Below are 20,945 nucleotides of genomic sequence, written 5' to 3'. Positions count from 1 at the left end.
GGAAGGAGGAGAAAGAGCACGGCCAAACATTTTAGTAGTTTGACAAAAATTTTAGGAGAGGGATGGATATCTAATGTGTGATTTAAGTTGTTCAAAATGTAAGCCTCTTCCAATTTCCTAAACCTTTAGTAAAGCCTCTGACATTCACCTTGACTTTGGATGAGTGTTTTTATTTGTTTTGTTTTGTTTTTTTAAATCAAGGAAAGGTGCTGAACTTCATGCTTAGGTCAAAGAAAGGAAAAAGATAAAGGAACAACCAAAAGATGGCAGGAATGGGGGCCCAAGCAAACAGAGTCAAAGTCTCCATGAAATTGTAAATCTCCCAGGAATTCACAGAAGTATTAAAAAGGACATTGGACTTTCCATAGGGCATTGAATTTCAGACCAATTTATCTAAATTTTAGGAGGTAGGAGCATCTCTGCAGGAATATAGTCTACAGACCATTTCTAGAAAAGCAGCTAAAGGATACGCTTCCTCAAATTATGTACACACTACTATCCCAAGAAGCTAATGAGATTATCTAAAATAATTTCTAGTGAAGGCTAGATATGTAACCAAATGTTTCTAATTGTATCATCTTCTTCTAGAGCTACTCTATTACTTTCAGATTCATGTTAAAAATGATATCTCTAGATCATGGAAGAAGTTATGCTTAAGTAGTTGTGAAGTTACAGAAGTTTCTCCCCAAATTTGCTGTTTCTCGTTTGTTAAAAAAGTCTTGATTGAATTTGCTACAATATTGCTTCTGTTTTACTTTGGTTTTTTGGCTGCGAGGCATGTGGGATCTTACTCCCCAACCAGGGATCGAACCCACACCCCCTGCACTGGAAGGCAAAGTCTCAACCACTGGACCGCCGGGGAAGTCCTTCATTTGTTTCTATAGAGGAAATAATATTGCAATTATTTAGAAAGTGGTCATCCTACTTATCTGTTTATAATACGTTAGATCTTCACATATATATATGTTGACTGACCATTGGGGAGAGATTTCTGTTAGTCAGTTGACTTTCGGGCATCAAACCTGACAGCCAACGTCATCAAAGAGTGGAGCTCTAGAATGCACTGTCCATTGTTTGGTAACAGTCTTTGACTGTATCTAAGCAGTAAATGCAGGTTTGACTGAGCCCCAGGTAATGCTGTTCTCTCAGCCATCAGATCAAAGTCATGAAGTAGGAAGAGCATTTGAGCTTTAAGAGGCCAAAGATGAAAATCAAGAGTTGTTGGACCTAAGAAGGATAAGGGAGAGGGCCAAATGTGGGCCTTAAAGCATCCTCTTTTGTGAAAAACATGTCAGTAGATCTACTCCAGCACTTAAAGAAGGGACCAGGAAAAGGAATACCTCCCTCTGGCAGTGAGGAATCAGATATCACAGATCGGATTTTTTAAATTCTAGAGGAAATAAACCTCCTGACATCTAGCTTACGGGAATGTGAAACTTAAAGAAAACCTTCTCAAGATTGAAACTTATTAAGAAAGTAGATTTCCCAAAAGAAGTTCCCTCTGTGGGAAAACACCAGGTACTGATTAATAATGTGTTTTCCCCAAAGGTACTGTGTTACAGGTAGATGTTAATTTTGGAGTTCCATCACTATACTTAGAATCTTTATGTAATAGGAGTTCCAATTTGCACTTAATCTGCAATTTAGACATTTCTGGGCATAACTAAGAAATGGAGGTGGGCAGGCTGAAGCCAGTTTGCACAGAGATTAAGGAGTCTATGAAAGAAAATATGAGGGAAGAAGGAATCCTGTGTGATCTTGACCTATAACAAAGCCATCAACATAGGAGTGGAGAGGCATTTCCCATTTGTTCCACTAATATCTGTAAAATTTTGGGCCATAATCAGCACTATTCTGCGACCTTTAACAAAATGTAACTCAACAGGGAAAGGAACAATTCATTGCATAAACAGAACAATGTGCAACTTTGGAATATGGAGAAGTCCAGAGCTTCTCCATAAAATAGCAGCTCCTGGTGGGTGATGGCAGTGCCTTAAGGATACGGCAGCATCCACTGGATGCCAGCTGGGGACTACAGCCTTTCAGCAGAAAACAGTACTAACCAATAAAGTAATACCCAGCAGATGCTTGGTGGAAGAGTGCTGTTCCAGCCAGAGTCACTGGAAAGTAGGGCAGACGTTAATATGAGGCTGTTTGAGATTCCCCCCGACTCGTTACTGGGGATTCCCCCAAACTGCATGTAAGGTGGAGGGAGGGAGTACGGAGTGCTTCACAAGGTACTTAAGTCCTGTGTAAGCAGGTAAGGGAAAAATACAGTGACAGTTGGGTTACTGTCATGAATGGAATCCTCTTTATAACCCACATACGGCCTGGGAAAGGCTGTAACATCTAGAAGGTTTTTGTCTTCTCCAGTCTTTCAGTTATTCAATCAGTAGACTGAAGCTCTTGTACCCAAACCTTGCTCCTCTTCTCTCTCACAATATGTGTCAAAATGAAGCTGAATTAATATATCAATGGATAAATAAAATAGGGTATATCCATACAGTAGAATATTATTTAGTCATAAAAAGGAATGAAGTTGTGACATATGCTACAAAATAGATAAACCTTGAAAACATGCTAAATGAAACCAACCTGACACAAAAAGACAACTACTGTATGATTCTACTTCCATGAAATATCTAGAATAGGCAAATTCATAGAGATAGAAAGTAGAACAGAGATTACCAGGGGCTGTGGGGGAAGACAGAATGGGAAGTTATTGCTTAATGAGGTAGTGAGAAATTTTGAAAATAGATAATGGTGACAGTTTTATAACATTGTGAATGTAATTTATGCCACTGAACTGTATATTTAAAAATGGTTAAAATGGCAAATTATATATATATTTAACCACAATTTTTATAAAGTAAAAAAAGAAGTTGAGCCAGCTCCAGCCTAGCTTGAGGAATAGAGAAGCAGGATGTTGAGGGGCTAAGTAGTGGGAAAACATAGATTCTGAGTCAGAAAGGTCTTAGAGATTGTCAAGTCCAAATCTTGATTGGCATGAGTCCTCTTTACTGTCTCCCCACGTAAGTGCCCAGCTTGTGCCTAAGTGCCTACTTGCTCATGATGAAATTACTCTTCTTTAAAATTTATTTATTTTATTTATTTTTATTTTTTGCTGTGTTGGGTCTTCGTTTCTGTGCGAGGGCTTTCTCTAGCTGCGGCGAGTGGGGGCCACTCTTCATCGCGGTGCGCGGGCCTCTCACTATCGTGGCCTCTCTTGTTGCGGAGCACAGGCTCCAGACACGCAGGCTCAGTAGTTGTGGCTCACGAGCCTAGTTGCTCCGCGGCATGTGGAATCTTCCCAGACCAGGGCTCGAACCCGTGTTCCCTGCATTGGCAGGCAGATTCTCAACCACTGCGCCACCAGGGAAGCCCCCAATGAAATTACTCTTAAAGTAGAAGAGTCTGTCCCTATAATGAGCTATCTGTCTGCAACTCCCAGCCCCTGAATTTCTGGGTGGTCATGGTGGCACTCAAAAGGAAACTAGAATGGTGCAAAGACAGAGGGATGTGAAAGAGCTCGGAAGCAGGGCACGTGACATACCTAGCAGCTGGGATCTGGGACCAGGCTAAAATGTTTTCTAAAAACTCATACCAAATGTAATTGAATACCAGGAGCAATAATTGCCTACTTGGAGAAATGGGTTATTGTCTAGGAATGAAGCAATAGCTTTGGCAGAATCTAATATTGTACTGAAATTGGTTGCTTTGTTCATCTGTTCTATATATGCTGTTTCCTTATACATGTGCTGTTGATGAGAAACAGATGAAGCATTTTCTCTCAGGAAGGCGTCAGCTGGGCTCTTGTCAGCACTCTTGACTGACAGTTCTGGGGGAAGGTGGCGACCAGCAGCTAATAACCATTGATGGATGACTGATGAGGAAAGGGTTTGGTCAGCAGGCAGGAGGCAAGGCCGCAGGTATAAAAGTGCTATTGAAAAGCAAAACTATGTGCTAAAAAACTAGTTCTTGCCCATTGAGGGAGGATAAAGTCAAAAGACAATTAATTCCTATTTAATTGTGGAATTAAATAGGAATTTAATTTAAATAGGAATTTAATTGTGGATGGAGCTCCCTAGCTGCCATCTTATCCATCTCAGGAGTTCATCAGAAAAAGTACCCAGAATCTCTACCGTGGCATATACTCAGCAATAAAAGGAATGAACTATTGATATGTACCACAACATGGACAAATCTCAAATGCATTATGCTAAGTGAACGAAGACAGGCACAAAAGCCTACATATCATATTATTCTATTTATATGACGTTCTGGAAAATACAAAACCATAGGAATAGAAGACAGATATCTTTTTAGCAAGGACTGGGGCTGGGAGGAAGGGACTGGATACAAAAGGACGTGGAGAAAATTGGAATGATGAAAATATTCTGTATCTTGTTTGTGGTGTATATATTTGCCAAAACACATCAAATTGTACAAGTAAAAAGGATGTATTTTATGTTTGTAGATTATACAGAATAACGTGACTTAAAAAAACTCAATCTTAAATTCCCAATTAGAGTTTGAGATGTCCTAGGTAATTTTATTTCTAGCTTCCTATGTAACTTTTTCCTTTCTATAGTAGCAGCAAATACCAAGGACTTTAGTTATTAGATTTTTATAAACATGTCTGAGATATATGGCAGACATTGTTACATCTATTTTATATGTGGGAAAATAGAGGCCCAGTGGCATCCAATTACTCATCCACATTAATGGTGTAATGGTGACCAGAATCCAGGTCCCCAGACTCAAAGACCAGTGCTTCTCACATATATTAAATACCCATTCCTCAAATAGCAACCCATCTTCTTTATAATTAGCAACCAGTAAATAACTATTTTCCCATTTCTAATAATAAAAACAAGGATAAATGGGTCTTAAAAAAAGAAAGAAAAAGTATCCAGAATGTAACACCTCCAAGGAGGCTTAATTTTTATAGCTTTGTGGGAGGTGAATAATAATATCTTAACAATCAAACAGTTCTTTACAGTTTATAATGCACTTGCATGTTTATTATCTTATTTGATCCTCACCAAAACTCCACAAGGAAGGGAAGATATGGTTATCCTCATTGTTTAGATGAGTAAGCTGAGGTTTAGGGAAATTTAGTGACTTATCCAAAGTCACAGGACAGGGGTTTAGGCTCAAAATCTGTTACTTTTCCCAGTACCTCCCTCGTTAGTCCATAAATATTGGGTTGGCCAAAAATTTCGTTTGGGTTTTTCCGTAAGATGGGTTTTCATTCGGGAAAAACCCAAACGAACTTTTTGGCCAACCCAATACTTTATTATCATTAGCCAGAGATAGTCTGAATTTCAGACCCAGAAACAAATCAGCTTGTAAATACCCGAAAGATTTTAGGAACTAGCAAGGGTATTTTGAACTATTTAAGGAGAGGTAAAATTTTATGCTGGGAGAAAAATGTGGTAGAATGTATGAATATTAAAAGATGTCCAATGCACTGTTTTTCCTTTCTATTCCTTTTCCTCCCCTTCCTCTCCTTTTCATACTCTTGCTCTCAGAGAACCTTCTCTGAGTTTAATCTTAATGCTGCATAGATTAATAAAAGTGAATTTACACAAGTAAGGATACTAACTGCGGGGACTTAGTTGTACTACACAGTGTTTTATATATATGGTGGGTATTCAGAAAGTGTGGCGCTGGCTTCAGAAGTGATATTCTGGGAGCACACAAGTAGCATCTGTTTAGAATTTGATGTCTTCCAAGTATGTACAGTTATACTCTCAATGGCTTGTGGCTTAGTATTCTCACCAAAAATTGCTTTTCAGAATTGTGGTACGTATAGTTTTCTTGTAAAGGAAGCAACGCTGTGATTGTAACCATATCTTAAAGTCTGAAAAATTTCCTGGAGAGTACTCACTATTATTCTCTTTCATTTCACAAGAGGACTTAAGTCTTCTTCTTAACAAAAGAAAATATATGAAAGATTTCTAATCCAGTAACCAATACCTACATGTATTTTTATAGATAGGCAATAGTTTTAATAGTTCTAAGGGAATTTACCTGAATGCATATCAAAGAACATAGGAAATGTCATGAAGTTATCCTCTTATTTTCTCTAAAATCAAACACTTTACTTACATAAGAATCCCCCAGAAACACCAAAAAACTATAGGGGCAAGCCAGACTATTCAAAGACAGTGTGGGGAGAGCTAAGTTTGTGGGTCATAGCATGTTAGAACTTCAGGCAATAGAGGAAAGGTCTCTGATTTATTATTCCTTAGAAACTGCAAAGACCTTGTTCCTTAATTAAGATATTCCCCAATATCTGATGCGCGGAATATCTCTCTGTTTATCAGACACCAGAGAAGCAAGTACTCCAAGCCTCTGGTTGGGCCAGGTAATAAAGCATATTGGAGGACTTGTTCAACTCCCAGGGATGATGCCCCTCCCAGTCCAGTTTGCTTTCAATGCATACTTTCCTGGTAGGTAAACTCATCACCCATTGGAGTTGGGGGCTATTAGGAGTAGACTGAGACACTAATTGGTAATAATATTTCTTCTCTGAGAAGAAATTCTCTGAAAATGAATCTTTGAAATCATACTGGAAGTCAATGCAGAGGTGGAATTCATCTTGCAAAAATTCATTTTGGAAAGTGAGAAGAAATTTCTTCTGTATGAGAAGAAATTAGGTAATACTATATTTAAAATTCTATAAGCATAAAGCTATAATTTAAGATCATCACAATTATTTCAAAAGCTATAGTTTCATCCCATTTTACTCCTTTTGCTATTGCCTGGGTCTGGTAGGGGTAAGTAAGGACCTCATGTAACTGATCCCTCACGACTCTCTACCCATCTTGACAGTGGTTAGACCACTGATCCTTATGCCATTTACAGCATTTTTATTTAATGGTCACAAATTTATTAGTAATGCACCCATGCCTTACAACATGTGACGGCAGATTCTCTTGTCAAGAGGTGAGATCTATTTCTCAATCTGGGTTAGCCCGTGACTTGCATTGGCCAATGAGACATTAGCAGCCACAATGCACACAGGCTGGAAAGTCACGTGTGCGCTGGGGCTTGCTCTCTTGCTGCATTTGGTACCCTGAGCAGACCATGTGAACCAGCCCAAGTTAGCCTGCTGAAGGATAAGAAGCCACGTGGAGGAGAACAGAGGTGTTCTAGCTAATAGCCAGCTAATCGCTGGACTTGTGAATGAGACCATCTGGAATCAGCCAGCCTCCCAGTCAACCTGGCAACTGACTGCAGACACGTGAGTGATCCCAAGTCAAAGCCAAATGAAGAACCGCCCAGCATAGATTACAAACCCACAGAATCATGAGCTAAACAACAGCTTATTGTTTTAAGCCATAAGTTTTGGGACTTATGCCAAAAGTAATGGAGCCATAAGTAATGGAGTAAAGGCTAACAGATACATTAAATTATATTTTATTTGGTGCTACTAGGTGACACACTTAAAGTTAGTGAAAAGCCTAATTTAATCAACGGGCTCTCTCTGGGATTTAATTTTCCTCCTCTGTACTTTAGCTTTTCTAACTTTAAGGAAAGCAATATTTTCATGAAGGTCAGCAGTAATTCTAATTCAAATGTATATACATACAGTTTTCATATCCTCTTTTCCTCTTTTCTCTCCAACAACTTCACCAGAACCCACTAGGAAGATGATATTTTAATACATGCTATCTTCAAATAAGAGAATAATATATGTTAAGGGCTTAAAAAACTCCAAAAATGTCATACATGTGAGATATCATTATTGTTTCACAATGAATAGAGTCATATAATTGCTATCAGAATCAGAATACCCTTACTCCTTCTCACTGAGAGTTTCCTGTCTGTTTAGCAGCACCTGGAACAGTTTCCAGACTTACCTGAGACTTGAAGTAAGTTTCTTGTGGGGTGGCAAGTACATCCGCAGATGCGATGTCTAAATGCATGAGTGTCTGCCGAAAAGAAGGTCGATTGCGAGGTTTACTCTGCCTAAAAGTTAAAAAAAAAAAAAAAAAATAGCTTGTGCATTTGAGAAGTTGTGTCCAGGAGGATAAAGATTTTACTCTACTTTATAAAAAATATTTTTGACTCCATGTGTGGCTATGTCTCAGGCTGTTTTGATGTACTGAAGAGCAAAAGGAAAATGTAATTATGAGATACCTCTAATGATGAACTGGAAATCTCTAGGATCTGTTTTATAATAATTATCCCTTAGGACTGGTAAAGTAATGATAGCTATCATTTACTAAGGCCTACTATTTTAAGATATCACACCAAATTCTTTATTTATAACTTTTAATTAATCATAACACAACAACTCTATGAGTAGGTGTTACCCCCATTTTACAGATGAGAAAACTGATACTTGGATGACATACCCAAAACTACACAGATAAAAAAGGGCAGAGCAAGTATTTGAATCCAAAGTTCTCAAATTCCAAGTCTCCTAGACTTTACACAAAGTAAGGTTATTCACTCCAAATACACGTTAGAGACTTCCTTGCAGTTTTAAATATAGTTTAGAGAGTTTTAAATATGGTTTTGAGGAAGAAGGTAAAAGAGAATATTGGGAAAAACATATTTCTTACCATGTCTGCTTCATAAGGATTTTGAATCCATCAGGGCAAGTGGAAGGAACTGGAAGGTGTAGGCTATTGCTTCCAACACCCCAAATAATGGCTGAAGAGTCTACATCTTTGTATGGGATCTCTCCTGTCAGCAGCTCCCAAAGCACCACTCCAAAAGACCTACAGTAGCACCGGGAACAAGTATAAAAGACATTTCAGAAAGACTGACTTGTATTTTAGTTATTCATTTATTAATATTCAATCGAATATATACCCAGTTTTAAAATTCTAATATTGTTATAGGAAAAATAGAAACAGCCAGGAAAACTCTGAAAAAGAAAATTAGTGAGGGGGTAACCAACACTATCAGATATTAAGACATACTATAAGGCTTCAATAATTAACACTGGTGATCAATAGTCAGCCAGAATATTGGAATGGAATAGAAATCCAGAAATAGACCCAAAACATATAGGAATTGAGTATATGAGAGAAGTGACATCTCACACCAGTGGGGAAAACTGATTATTCAATAAATGCTGTTGGGAGAATTGGGGAAACAAATTTACACTTCATCTTACATCAAGGTAAATTCTAAATGTATCAAAGATTTAAATGTGAGAAACGAAATCATAAAAATTGTCAAAGAACACATGGAAATTAAAAAAAAAGAATCTTAGAATGTTGAAGTCTTTTCTAGTTAAGAAATCCAGAAGCCATAACACGAGAGACTGATAAATCAAACTGCTTAAAAGAAAATCTTGCTGTGGAAAAAAACTTCCACCATAAGAAAAACAACAAAAGTGAAAAGTACCTATAATTTATATACACAAAAGGATAATCTCCTTAATATATAAAATACTCCTGTAAATTGATAAGAATAAAAGATCAGAAAGCTTAGTAAAGGATTAGAGTAGTTCACAAATAAGAAATTACAAATGGTTCATAAATATATGAAAAAATGTACAACCTTATTTATAATATTAGAAGAGGAATGCAAATTAAAACTGCACCTATGACACTTTGTTTACCTATATGGTTGGCAAAAAAATCCCAAAATTTAATTTTATTGCTGAGACTGTAAAAACACTCTTACACATTTCTTTTGGGAACATAAATTGGTATAATCCCTAATAAGGACACTTTGGTAATAATTACCCAAATTACAAATGATCCCACATTTCTACTTTATCTTATTTACTCTAAAATTACATGCAATTTTAACATATGCTATTTTTTTGGTTTTAAGTCTAAAAGTTACTAGTAGCCAATATTAAGAATGGAAGAAAAACAACTATAGGGAAATATACCGGGGTTTTTGTTTTTGTTTTTTTTTTGTTTTTTTTTCTGCCAGGCCACGCAGCATGCAGGATCTTAGTTCCCTGACCAGGGATTGAACCCGTGACCCCCATAGTGGAAGCGTGGAGTCCTAACCACTGGACCGCCAGGAAAGTCCCAAGGGAAATATACTGTTAATAGCAGAGATTTGTAACCTCAGAGGAAAAGTTAATAAAGATTAACTCCCCCTCCAAAAAAATAAAGCCCATCAGGGCTGTTTAATAAAAGGGCAAACAGCCCCATACACCTCAAATAGGTCTAAATCATATAACTGTATCACAAAGTACATCACTGATATACCCAATGATGGTCTCAGTCACCAAGAATAGGTAAACTTTGTTCAACATATTTTATTCAAGAAGGTGAAAATTATGTAGTATATTTCAGAAAGACTTTTATACTAAATGGCTATATAAAGTGAACTTTTAGTTTTCCAGAAAGTTCAGCATATTCTCTGGGAGTCCCCCAAACTGATGACTTACTGAATGGATATTCACCCTAATTCCTTCTCCCCCAGTCCTTCTTACCAGGTGTGATGATCATGCTGGGTAGTACCTCAGATTATATGAGACTGAAACCAACCAGAAGTGAGTAATACTAAAGAATATTTTGGGAAAGTAGACGTGTTGAAAGAGGAAAGCGCTAACAGGGTGAAAGTGGGAACAGGCTTTCTGGTTGGCACAGATTGCACCACTCACCATATATCGACTTTTTCAGAGACAGGTTCATTCCGTATCACCTCTGGCGCCATCCATGCTACTGTGCCAGCGAAGGACATCTTGGTACTTTTATCACTAAGTTCCTTAGATGTACCAAAATCTGAAATTTTTACTGCATCTGTGTGAGTCACTAAAACACTTTAAAAAGAAATAAAGAAAACATCCAGATTGTTAGTATTAATGAAAATCACGACTAACTGGCAACTGAAGATTTTGTTTGCTGCCTCCTACCTTGCAGAATTCAGCTCTCGAGTTCCAGTACTACTGGGGCATTAGCTACACACCACAAACAGCATCATTCATACTTGTGAGGTAGCATAGCATAGTGGGCTTTCTACATCTGGTTTTATCCTGCCTCCACCACTGCTAACTGTGTGACCTTTGCCAATTACTTAATTCTTCTAAGACAGTTTTCTCATCTGTAAGATGGAGACAATTCAAGTCACAGTATCTTATCCACAATTCAAAAATCTCCAAAAATTCTTTATAAATATTTTTTCATATATATAAAGCAAACTCAACTTATCCCACTTTGTGTGACTGTCAAAGGTTTTGCTGCAGATTTATGAATGTGGCTGATCATAGGATGTGGCCCCAGACTTCGCTGGGGGTGTAAGGTAATGCCCTATGTTACATTTCTGAAATCATCTGACTCCAAGAGCTTTGGATGAGGGATTATGGGTCTGTAATAATGGTCTCATAGGATTTTCATTTGAACTAAATGGGGTAATATATGTAAAGCACCCATCTCCATAAATATTGGTCTTCATCCTTGCTGGTCTCAGACAACTCAACAGGAAAAACACTTCTTTTAAAACACTGATTAAATGATGACCAACTAAAATCATGCATGGCACCATGACACAAGGGATTCATTATTATAAAAGGCTAATAAGTATGCTGGGATTCCATTAATGTTGATAAGGAAAAGCAGGAATAAATTTAAGCTTAGGTAGATTCCACACAAGTCATGTTATACTTGTTACAGTGATCTGGGTTGTGACTTGGGGCAAACTTCTTTTGCTAGCCTTAAAGTGAATAAAATCTAGTACCAGTCAAATCCAGAGAATTAGCATCCACACACACTAGACTGAATTCACTTGAAATAACCTGTTTAGAACTTTAAAATGTAATGAGTTAGGGTTTCAGAGGCTTAATGATATACAGACTTAATTTTAACAAGAAGTCTTAATACTCAAATAGTATCAGAATCGAGGCGGCTAGAAAACAGAAAACTTCTCAATCTATCTCCTTCCTCCTCTATGTGAACCAGGAACTTGACATTTGCCCCCCTCCCCGCCAATGTCAGATGGCTCTCTACCAAACAGTTCATTGCTTATGATTGCTTTAGAATACCTTCATCCATATCTTAACCCTGGTTTTGTACGTGACATATAAAATTTACATAATTTAGGAATTTTGATTTAATCATGTTAGTCTTGGTGAAAATGCATAAGGATTAAAATATCATGGGATATGTGAGATAACTGGAGAATTGCTGGTATCATATACGCTGAAAGTAAAAAAAGGTGATAAGCTCCTAGTAAGAAAAACACCAGAAGCTTCCTCTTCTGCCTCTTTTGTTCTGCTCATTATGGGACCTGTTAGTATGACAAGAGGGAAGAGCCATGGGAGGAGACTAGAAAAGATACAACGTTGGGACTTTCGTGAAGGCTTCTGAGACAAAGTTGGGGTCATACAGCCTAAGGATTTAATGTAGGTAATGAAATCTCTCTTTACAGCAGATTGACCTTTGTCTTCTCAATGTCAGCTTGGAACCCAAAGAGGCCAAGGCTGCTGGAGGTTCGGGATGGTACTGATAGCAGAGGGAAAGACTTACTAGATAACAAACTTATTGCTCTAATTTTTATTTTTTAAAAAGATTTATTTTATTTATTTATTTTAGGCTGCATCAGGTCTTAGTTGCAGCACTTGGATCTTCATTGAGGCACGTGGGATCTTTCGTTGCGGTGCGTGGGTATCTCTCTAGTTGTGGAGTCTGGGTTTTCTCCCTCTAGCTGTGGCACGCAGGCTCCAGGGCACGTGGGCTCTAGTTTGCGGCACGCAGGTTCTCTAGTTGAGGTGCACGAGCTCAGTAGTTGTGGTGCGCGGGCTCAGTTGCCCTGCGGTGTGTGGGATCTTAGTTCCCTGACCAAGGATCGAACCCGCGTCCCTTGCATTGTAAGGCGGATTCTTTACCACTGGACCACCAAGGAAGTGCCTGCTCTAATTTTTAAATGACAAGAGTTAAAGAGAGTAGCATGTGATTTACATATCCTAAAATTTCCTGAATTCTTCCTCTAAAATTAATTCTTCTTCTTCTTTTTTTTTTTTTGGCCGCTCTGCCTGGCTTGCAGGATCTTAGCTCCCTGACCAGGGATTGAACCGGGGCAGTCACTGGACTGCCAGGGAATTTCCTAAAATTAATTCTTAAAGAGAACAAAGTGGTTAAGAAGGAGGCCATTCAAAGAGGTCTTTGGGGGCTTCCCTAGTGGCGCAGTGGTTGAGAGTCCGCCTGCAGATGCAGGGTACACGGGTTCGTGCCCCGGTCCGGGAAGATCCCACATGCCGCGGAGCAGCTGGGCCTGTAAGCCATGGCCGCTGAGCCTGCGTGTCCGGAGCCTGTGCTCTGCAATGGGAGAGGTCACAACAGTGAGAGGCCCGCGTACCGAAAAGAGGTCTTCGGCAAGTATTTTGTGTACTTCATGTGTATGCAGTGGATGGCAAAAGCAACAGATTGTGTGAAAAATGTGAACAGAAGGAATGAACACTGTAATAAAGTTTATTTGCAAGTAAAGCAAGGAGAAGGTTGTTCAGTGAGCTAACGACTATAATAAACATTGTTGAGAACTATGGTGATAAATAAGAGCTGCTTTGAAGTTGATAATCAAGGACAGATTTGTATCTTCCATGGAGAAGAGGCAGGATTAATTGTGAATCCCTCATCTTCACATGATGAGGGAGAATGCAGTGGTCTGTGGACTAAGTTCTGGGTTCAAGTCCTAGCTCCATGACTTTGGGCTCTGAGTTCTAGATTTTCTTATATAAAATGATAAAATGATATATGTTACATCTATTCCATACATTTTTGCTAAGATCAAAGCAGATGTGATCATGGATATTTTAAAATGTTGTAAACCATGAAAGCACTATGCAAATATGTTTTTGGATAAAGATTAATTCTTCTCTGCTTCTCTAAACAAAAATGTGGTGGGAAATAATGAAAATAATGTTTAAAAATAGGAGCTACACTGAAATATACCATTTAATCAATTCCTTTCCTTCCTTCATGCATTTTGGGGAACTGAATAAACATTCCTTTTGAAGTGGTTATTGGTAGCCAAAGAATCACTTTGAAAACAGGTTACTAAAAACAGCTCTGCTTTTCTTTTCTTTTCTTTCTTTTTTTTTTTAAAGGTTTTTTTTTTTTATTATGTGTAACACAGACAAAGTTATTTAAGTCAATACATTTTTATGGAATTTCACACATTCTGATTCTTTCCACTGCCAATCACCTTAGTTCCTCCAAACTCATAATCTTCAAGATAAAATAGCCCTTTCAAAAAGAAGTTATCATGTGAGTCAGCCCACAATTCTTTTAGTTAGGCTTCTTTGATCTCCAATGAAATATGGACACACTTCAAAATTCCCCACCTGTAATCTTTGGGATCCAATTTCCTCAAGCGATTTACTTTAGGACCATGTTTAGGGTCAGGAGATGGATCTGCCTGGTTCTGAATTTGACACCCTCTAAAAATGTATTAGGTTCAAATCATATTCACTCCTAAGCCATCACACCCTAGAACAATACAGATCATTGGGATATGCCAATCTGCTTCTCTTAAATAACCAATTTATATTATTTAATGGGCACTGTGAACCTCGTTACCTTGTTTCCTTCTTTGCTTAGACTCTAGGAAGCTCAAAGCGAAATTCATAAGCCACCTCTAACAACTGTACAGAATCTTATGGCATACATTTTGTGAAGAAGCTTTAGTTAATGTTTTTATTTTCTCTTTGCCTCTGTTTCTTATCCATTTTTATCCTGTTGTATATATTTCTGAAACTCAGTTTTTAAAAAATTGGTTTTCTGGGGGGAACACACTGGGAAAACAACAAGTCAAGCCTTCCAATGGGAAAGTCTGGCATTAATTATCTGAGATGATGGAAAGTGAATACTTTAGTTAATATATTTTGTTTCATAGTTGTACAATTAAAAGGCAACAAAAAGGGAAAACTACTGTCAGGTGCCTGGACATATCTGCCATATAGGTAAGTAGGTTAACAATAATCCCCCAAACATGCAAATAGAGTTATCCCCTGTGCTAATTTAAACTGAACTGAAAATATGATGTCCAAAAGCTTCAACTATGGTTGATAAAATTCCATATTTCAAAACAATAAAACAAAATGGCTGAAAAATTAGTTCCAGAACTCACTTAGGTGATTTGAGATCACGATGAATAATTTTATGGAGGTGTAAATAATTCATTCCACTTGCAATTCCTGTGGACCAATCTACTAGCAATCGAGGTGTGATCTTCCTGCCAGCTCGCAAAACCTCATAAAGTTGTCCATGGGCACAGTATTCCATGATGATACAGTAACATGGGGCCTGAGTACAAACACCCCTTTCAAGAAAACACAGACATGTACATGAGTACACACATCCATATAAACATATATGTATACATATTTATATTTTAAGAATATTTAATAAATTTAATAATTAAGACCAGTTCTCTGTCCACATTATTTTAAAAATGCATATAATCTTTCCTGACCCTTAAATTACCATTTAAGTCCCTCTAGTCTACATGTTTCTTCGTTATGTGCATAGACAATTTTAGTTTGTTTTGTTCACTTTAGATATCTATATGCTATGCTATATCGGTGCTTTTTCCGGGGGACCATTCCATTCTAGGACAAAGAGCACCTTTCTCTGAGACTTGTGTAGCCTGGATATTTTAGATTGTTAAGAATAATTTAAATATCTTCCTTTAAAAATTAAATGGAAAGTTTTATATATAGTGTACAGAGAGAATTCAAATAAAATATTGCTATTTTTACTATTTGTTGAATTTCAAATTACTCAAATTTAAGATAACTAGACTGAGGACCAAAAGAATCAATTTTCTATGTTATAGAGTAGCTGAAAAACATTTCTGTTTAGAACAAAAATAATGTTACACAATGTATTATACACCTATGCAGCCTCTATTTTCATCAATTCCTACATCTTCTATGAAGCCTTTCCTGATTATTCCAGTCTAAAAAAAAATCTTTCTCTTCTCTAATTTCTTATGCTACATATTTGTTTTTTATATGCAATTTTTCTCTCCCTATACAGATTATCGGTTCCTTAAAGGAAAAGGTCTTCAAGTACTTTTCTTTCTACCACATAGCTTAGAAGTTCACAGCAAGTCCTTGACAAATATTGTTTAACTTCACCTGCACGTTCTTTGCTGATAAAGCCTTTGCGCAAACAAGTACAGAGGCGAGGGGTAGGAGGAAGGGTACTAACACGAAAGAACATCCTCTATTTGTCAGGCATGTTTACATGTTAGTTAGTTGTCTTATTTAATCTGCCTCAAACCATTGTACGATAGATATTATCTTTTCCATTTCTACAGGTAAAGCTCAGCGAGGAAAACTGACTTGTCCTAGGATCATACAACTAATACATGACAGAGCTGGGATTCGAATCCAGTCTGTCTACTTCAAAGCCCATGCTTTTTCCACTTACTATGCTACACTGCCTCCCTTCCAGCTTTTAAAAGTTTGTATAGACAAGCATATTGGGGATGCCTATATTAATACTGTTATCCTATAAAAGTGGGAAAATCATATTAGCTCTACTTCACAGTTTTGTTCTGAGAATCAGAAAAGAGAAGAAAAATTACCATGAGCAATTCTCTGTGTCTTATTTCTTAATGATACGTATGCCTTCCTCCAAAGGAATATCGTTATTCTACCTACAAGACTCCCAGCTAAAGTCCTCAGCCAGCTACCAATTCATGTCCTATCTCTTAGGCTGCCATAAGTGCTGAAAGAATTTAGAGGTTGTGACTTGTGATCATGTGAAAGTCTTATAACAACGGCAGATTATGAATAAGTATAATTAGTTTTTATTTTCCCTGCTTTGATGTGCCTGTCAAATGCCGCAAAGCTATTTCTATTACTCTCCTATCATTTTCTAAGCTCCCCAGAATTCTCATCTTGATTTTTAAAGAAAAAATTTTTTAAGTTTCTATTACTTGACTTTCAGGAAACCTCAGTGGAGCACAAGTATACAGCAACAGACAATTTAATTTTTACTACAGAGAAATAATGAATAAGGGCAGAAATAGTGTAATGTGCTTAAGAATATCAAAACAAATATTGGTTTGAAACTACTCAGCATCTTACTCAAGTATGTTTTAACTTGTCAGACAAATATTGACATAAAGAGCCTAACAGCGATATGTTATACACTTTTCGTCTTTCTTGACTGACAAATGAGAAGCAATCATTCCATCAGCCCTGTACTATGACAAGACTTCTTAGTAGCTATAAATAACAGCTCTATAATCATTTCTAATTGCTACCTTTTCTTCCCTTTGGCACTCAATTCCATTAGGAACAGGCAGGTTGGGTTTTCTTAAAAGATTGCTTAAAAATTGAAAGAAAAAGAGAATATAGTATTCCTTTCTTGCACTTCCCTTCTGTACATGGTTCTTACTAACTTCAAAAGAAGCTGAAAGCACAGAAATCAGTATCCAGAGAGATGTACTAAAATCTAATCATGCCTTCATATCTTCCAGACGGTTCTGAATGATTCATTGGCTAAGCAACACATGGCACAGATGGCTGCAAACATAACACTGCACAATGCCTCAAGAGCATGGTGTAATGGGCCAGGGACACAGTCTCACTATTGTTTTCCATGTAGAGGTAAAGACAATTCAAGCATCTTCAGCCTAAAGAGTTGGACACCAACAGTGCAATACTTATCCATAATGCTGAAAACTCTATATGCAGGTAGGAGGGTCAGAGGGTAAAGCGGGGAAAAGACTCAGAGGAAAAAGGAAGAAACAAAAGAAAGGAAGGAAAAATCAAGCTTCTCGCACTCATCCTCTGAGGACACATTTCTACCTTCAGTAACCCACGACCTCTTGCTAGAAAGCCCTCTTACCTGAGACTCATAGCCTAGTTCACTTTGGGAGGCCAAAAAGCCATGCTCATCTATAGAACATTCAGTGTCTCAAACCTAGCATACCAGTGATTTAAGCTTAAAGTTTAGTTAAATAAAAGGCTCTTCCTTCCATTTATGAGGGTAACCGCACTGCAATGATGATCCTCTCAGTGAAGTAAAATGAATGAAAGTGAGCCTCTGACAGACTTGTCTGCTTAAAAATAATCCTCCTATTGTCTTGAGAAACATATCATCTTGGGAAGGATTATAATTGGTCTCGATAGCATTTTGTTTTAGTTTCACATCCTCCTGGCCCTCCTAAGGCAACCAATAATAGAATCACTACAGCAACTGAAATTCTCTCCCATGTCCTCTCCAGGGATGTTCCTTCCACAAGGAAATGAATCCAAGGACTTCATTTAGTATCCCAGTTGAATGCTTCTCTTCTTTTCACACTTCTTTCCCTTTCCAAAGTAAGGGGTCTTGTTTGGGAATCAAAACTCAACCTCAATACACATTTAAACCCATTCTACAAAACTTGTACCCATGATTTCTATTCCTTACTTTGGGGATATATTTCCAATTAGAAATTATTGCATGACATGTTTAGCTTTATAATGAGAGTTTTATTGAGGAAAGGATTCCTCTTGGGGGCTGGAGGAAGTCCCTCCTAGGTTAGGAAAGGGGAATTTGTAAGTTATTCTACTTTTAGCTATAGGCTTATTGGTCATACTATTTTCCAGAATTGAAATATATATAATATAAAAATATACCAAGAAGCTCTAATTTCTAATCTCTCTTCCTTCCTAAAGGCTTTCTTTCCTGTTCTTCACCTTTCTTCCTCTTAAACCACTCATTATTCATTTGTTCAAGCCTAGGGCAAAATTTCAAGGCTGGGAAGAGAAGGAACTCAAGGGAAGAGTACAGGGAGAAGAGATTATACATATTCAGAGCTCAGCACTGCCAAGTTTGGTGCCTTCTACAAATTTACCTCTGAATCTTTCTATTTTGCTAGGGATCCCTGTCAATATTATGAAAATAAGGGACCAAACTAGAAAGATATATTCACATACTCTTGAAAACAACCACTTTGTGAAATAAATATAGCATTTAACTTACTATCATCACTAATTCTACTATTATTAGATTTAGAAAGCTGAGTGTTTGGCATTCCTTGAAAATGGATCTGGCAAAACTTGAGGCAGGGAGAAATACTCTGAAGGTACCTGTTATTACAAGTTAATATTTAAGAACGGACACTAATAGAAACTAGTAAGAAAATACATCTCTATTTACAAGGAACTAATTGTTCTCTGATCACTTCACATGTTAGCTTTGTTTTCTTAACTGAATTTTAGGATGTTCAGGTTATCTTGAAGTAGCCTCTGTTGTCCTACTGATAATGACATTGATTCAGCAGATCTGACTGCTTGGCAGGAATCTACCTTCTCCCTCTGTCCCACATACATCCCTTCCAAGAAGTGTGTGCTCTGGCAAAAAGAACTATTAGACTATAAAATCCTTAAAGACATGATTCTAATATAATAGTTCTTTGGTACCCTCCCAAAGCACCTAGCACAGTGCTAAGTCTGTAGAGTGTTCTTAACATGTCTTTCAAAGCAGGAACTTAAATGTATATACTGGGGGAAAGAAAATCTCTCTATTTCTTTAAAAAAAAAAAAAAGCCTTGACCTACTTGAAAGCGATGATGTTAGGATGCTTCAACTTCCTCAAATGCTTGATATCCGTCTCATTCTGCTCTCTCACTTTCTTGATGGCCACCTCCTCCGCTCGGAACTTGCCCAAGAAGACAGCTCCCTGGGCTCCACTACCCAGCCACTGCAGCTCTGAGATCTCCTCAAATGGCACTTCCCAAGTATCTAGGCACACAAGTGAGAAACAAGCTTAAAGAGATCTCAATGGCCCCTTGTAGAATGCTCAGGGGCCATTCTACAAGGCCACTCTGAAGGGACCAACTTCACCATCACCCAAAATGACCTCTATCCTTTGTCTCTCACCCGGTAACTCTCCAAAAGATATAACCTTTCTATGGGTCTTGATACCATAGATAAGATATTCACATGTATTAGTTTGTATCAATTTTTAACCAGTGAAATTCAGCAGATCAGAGATCTCCAATATAATCACCTCTGAACAAAACACATCCTGACACTCCCACAGCCCCACCTCCTCACTTGAAGCTTGCATGTTCAGTCAATTCACCTATCTGTCTCTACATCACCATCCCTACCCCATCACCCATTATGTGTTGCTTTATTCCTCTTTGAATTTCTAGTGCAGGTTCTCAATTAATACTTGCTGAATGAATTTTCAGTGATACTCTCCTAAAGATCTAATGATGTATAATAATTAAATTAGTATATACCTTTTATTTAGCACTTACTATACGCCAGACACTAGCATAATGCTTTAGATCTGTCATGTGTTTAATTCTTACAACAATCCTATAAGTCTGGCCTTATTACGGTTATTTAAAAATGAGAAAACTAAGCCATAGGGTAACCATGCCTTAAGTAACTTAATCAAGGTCACATAATTGGTAAGTGGCAAAACAGGGCCCAGGACTCCAGAACTGGCTTGAATTCAGGGACAGTGTTTTCTCTACTATACCACATTATCTCTCATGAAGTATTTGAGAGAGAGGGTCATTAGTCATAATATATTTACTCATATAGATGCAGTATTTTCAAGTTTCTGTTTTTCTTAAAGTTTAATTTCTTTCTGCACCAAAAATGTAACAGGGGTCATTTCTAAGTGGTGGCATTATTGATGATTCATGTTATGTTGTTTATCCTTTTCTGTATTAAAAATTTTAAACCATAAGCCTATATTACTTTTATTTTTAATTGAAGTATAGTTAATTTACAATATTGTGTTAGTTTCAGCCTATATTACATTTAAAATGAATAAAATGCTATTTAAAATAGATCAAAAATTCAATCAATATGTGCTTTAATCTCATGCAACTTAAAAAGACGACTATAATCCATTGATTATCCTTTTTGCCAGTGCATTATCACTGCACTGGTCAGAAATGAACATCAAAGAGCTAAGAGCCCCACAGAGTGAGGAGAAGATGATGACAATGCTAAAGGTTATGAGAGATTCTTGTCAGATCACCAATCGCTTAAAGGC

At 37.4% G+C, this 20,945-nt stretch overlaps 1 protein-coding gene across 1 annotated transcript in view; it reads right to left on the bottom strand.

The window, feature by feature from the left end:
* Nucleotides 1-20,945, bottom strand: part of MAP3K13 (mitogen-activated protein kinase kinase kinase 13) — a 46,579-nt gene that overhangs the window by 13,944 nt on the left and 11,690 nt on the right. Inside the window, exons 2-6 of the mRNA XM_082654941.1 lie at nt 19,486-19,669; nt 15,055-15,246; nt 10,595-10,753; nt 8,580-8,738; nt 7,872-7,980 (exon numbers count right to left, since the gene is read on the bottom strand). Coding sequence (XP_082511067.1) covers nt 7,872-7,980; nt 8,580-8,738; nt 10,595-10,753; nt 15,055-15,246; nt 19,486-19,669 — 803 coding nt within the window. The remainder of the gene's footprint in view (nt 1-7,871; nt 7,981-8,579; nt 8,739-10,594; nt 10,754-15,054; nt 15,247-19,485; nt 19,670-20,945) is intronic.

This window comes from Grampus griseus, assembly GCF_964374135.1.
Source record: "Grampus griseus genome assembly, chromosome: 5".
NCBI classification, from domain to species: Eukaryota; Metazoa; Chordata; class Mammalia; order Artiodactyla; family Delphinidae; genus Grampus; species Grampus griseus.
Note: the sequence above shows the minus strand (reverse complement) of the source record. Positions and strands in the feature narration are given on the sequence as shown.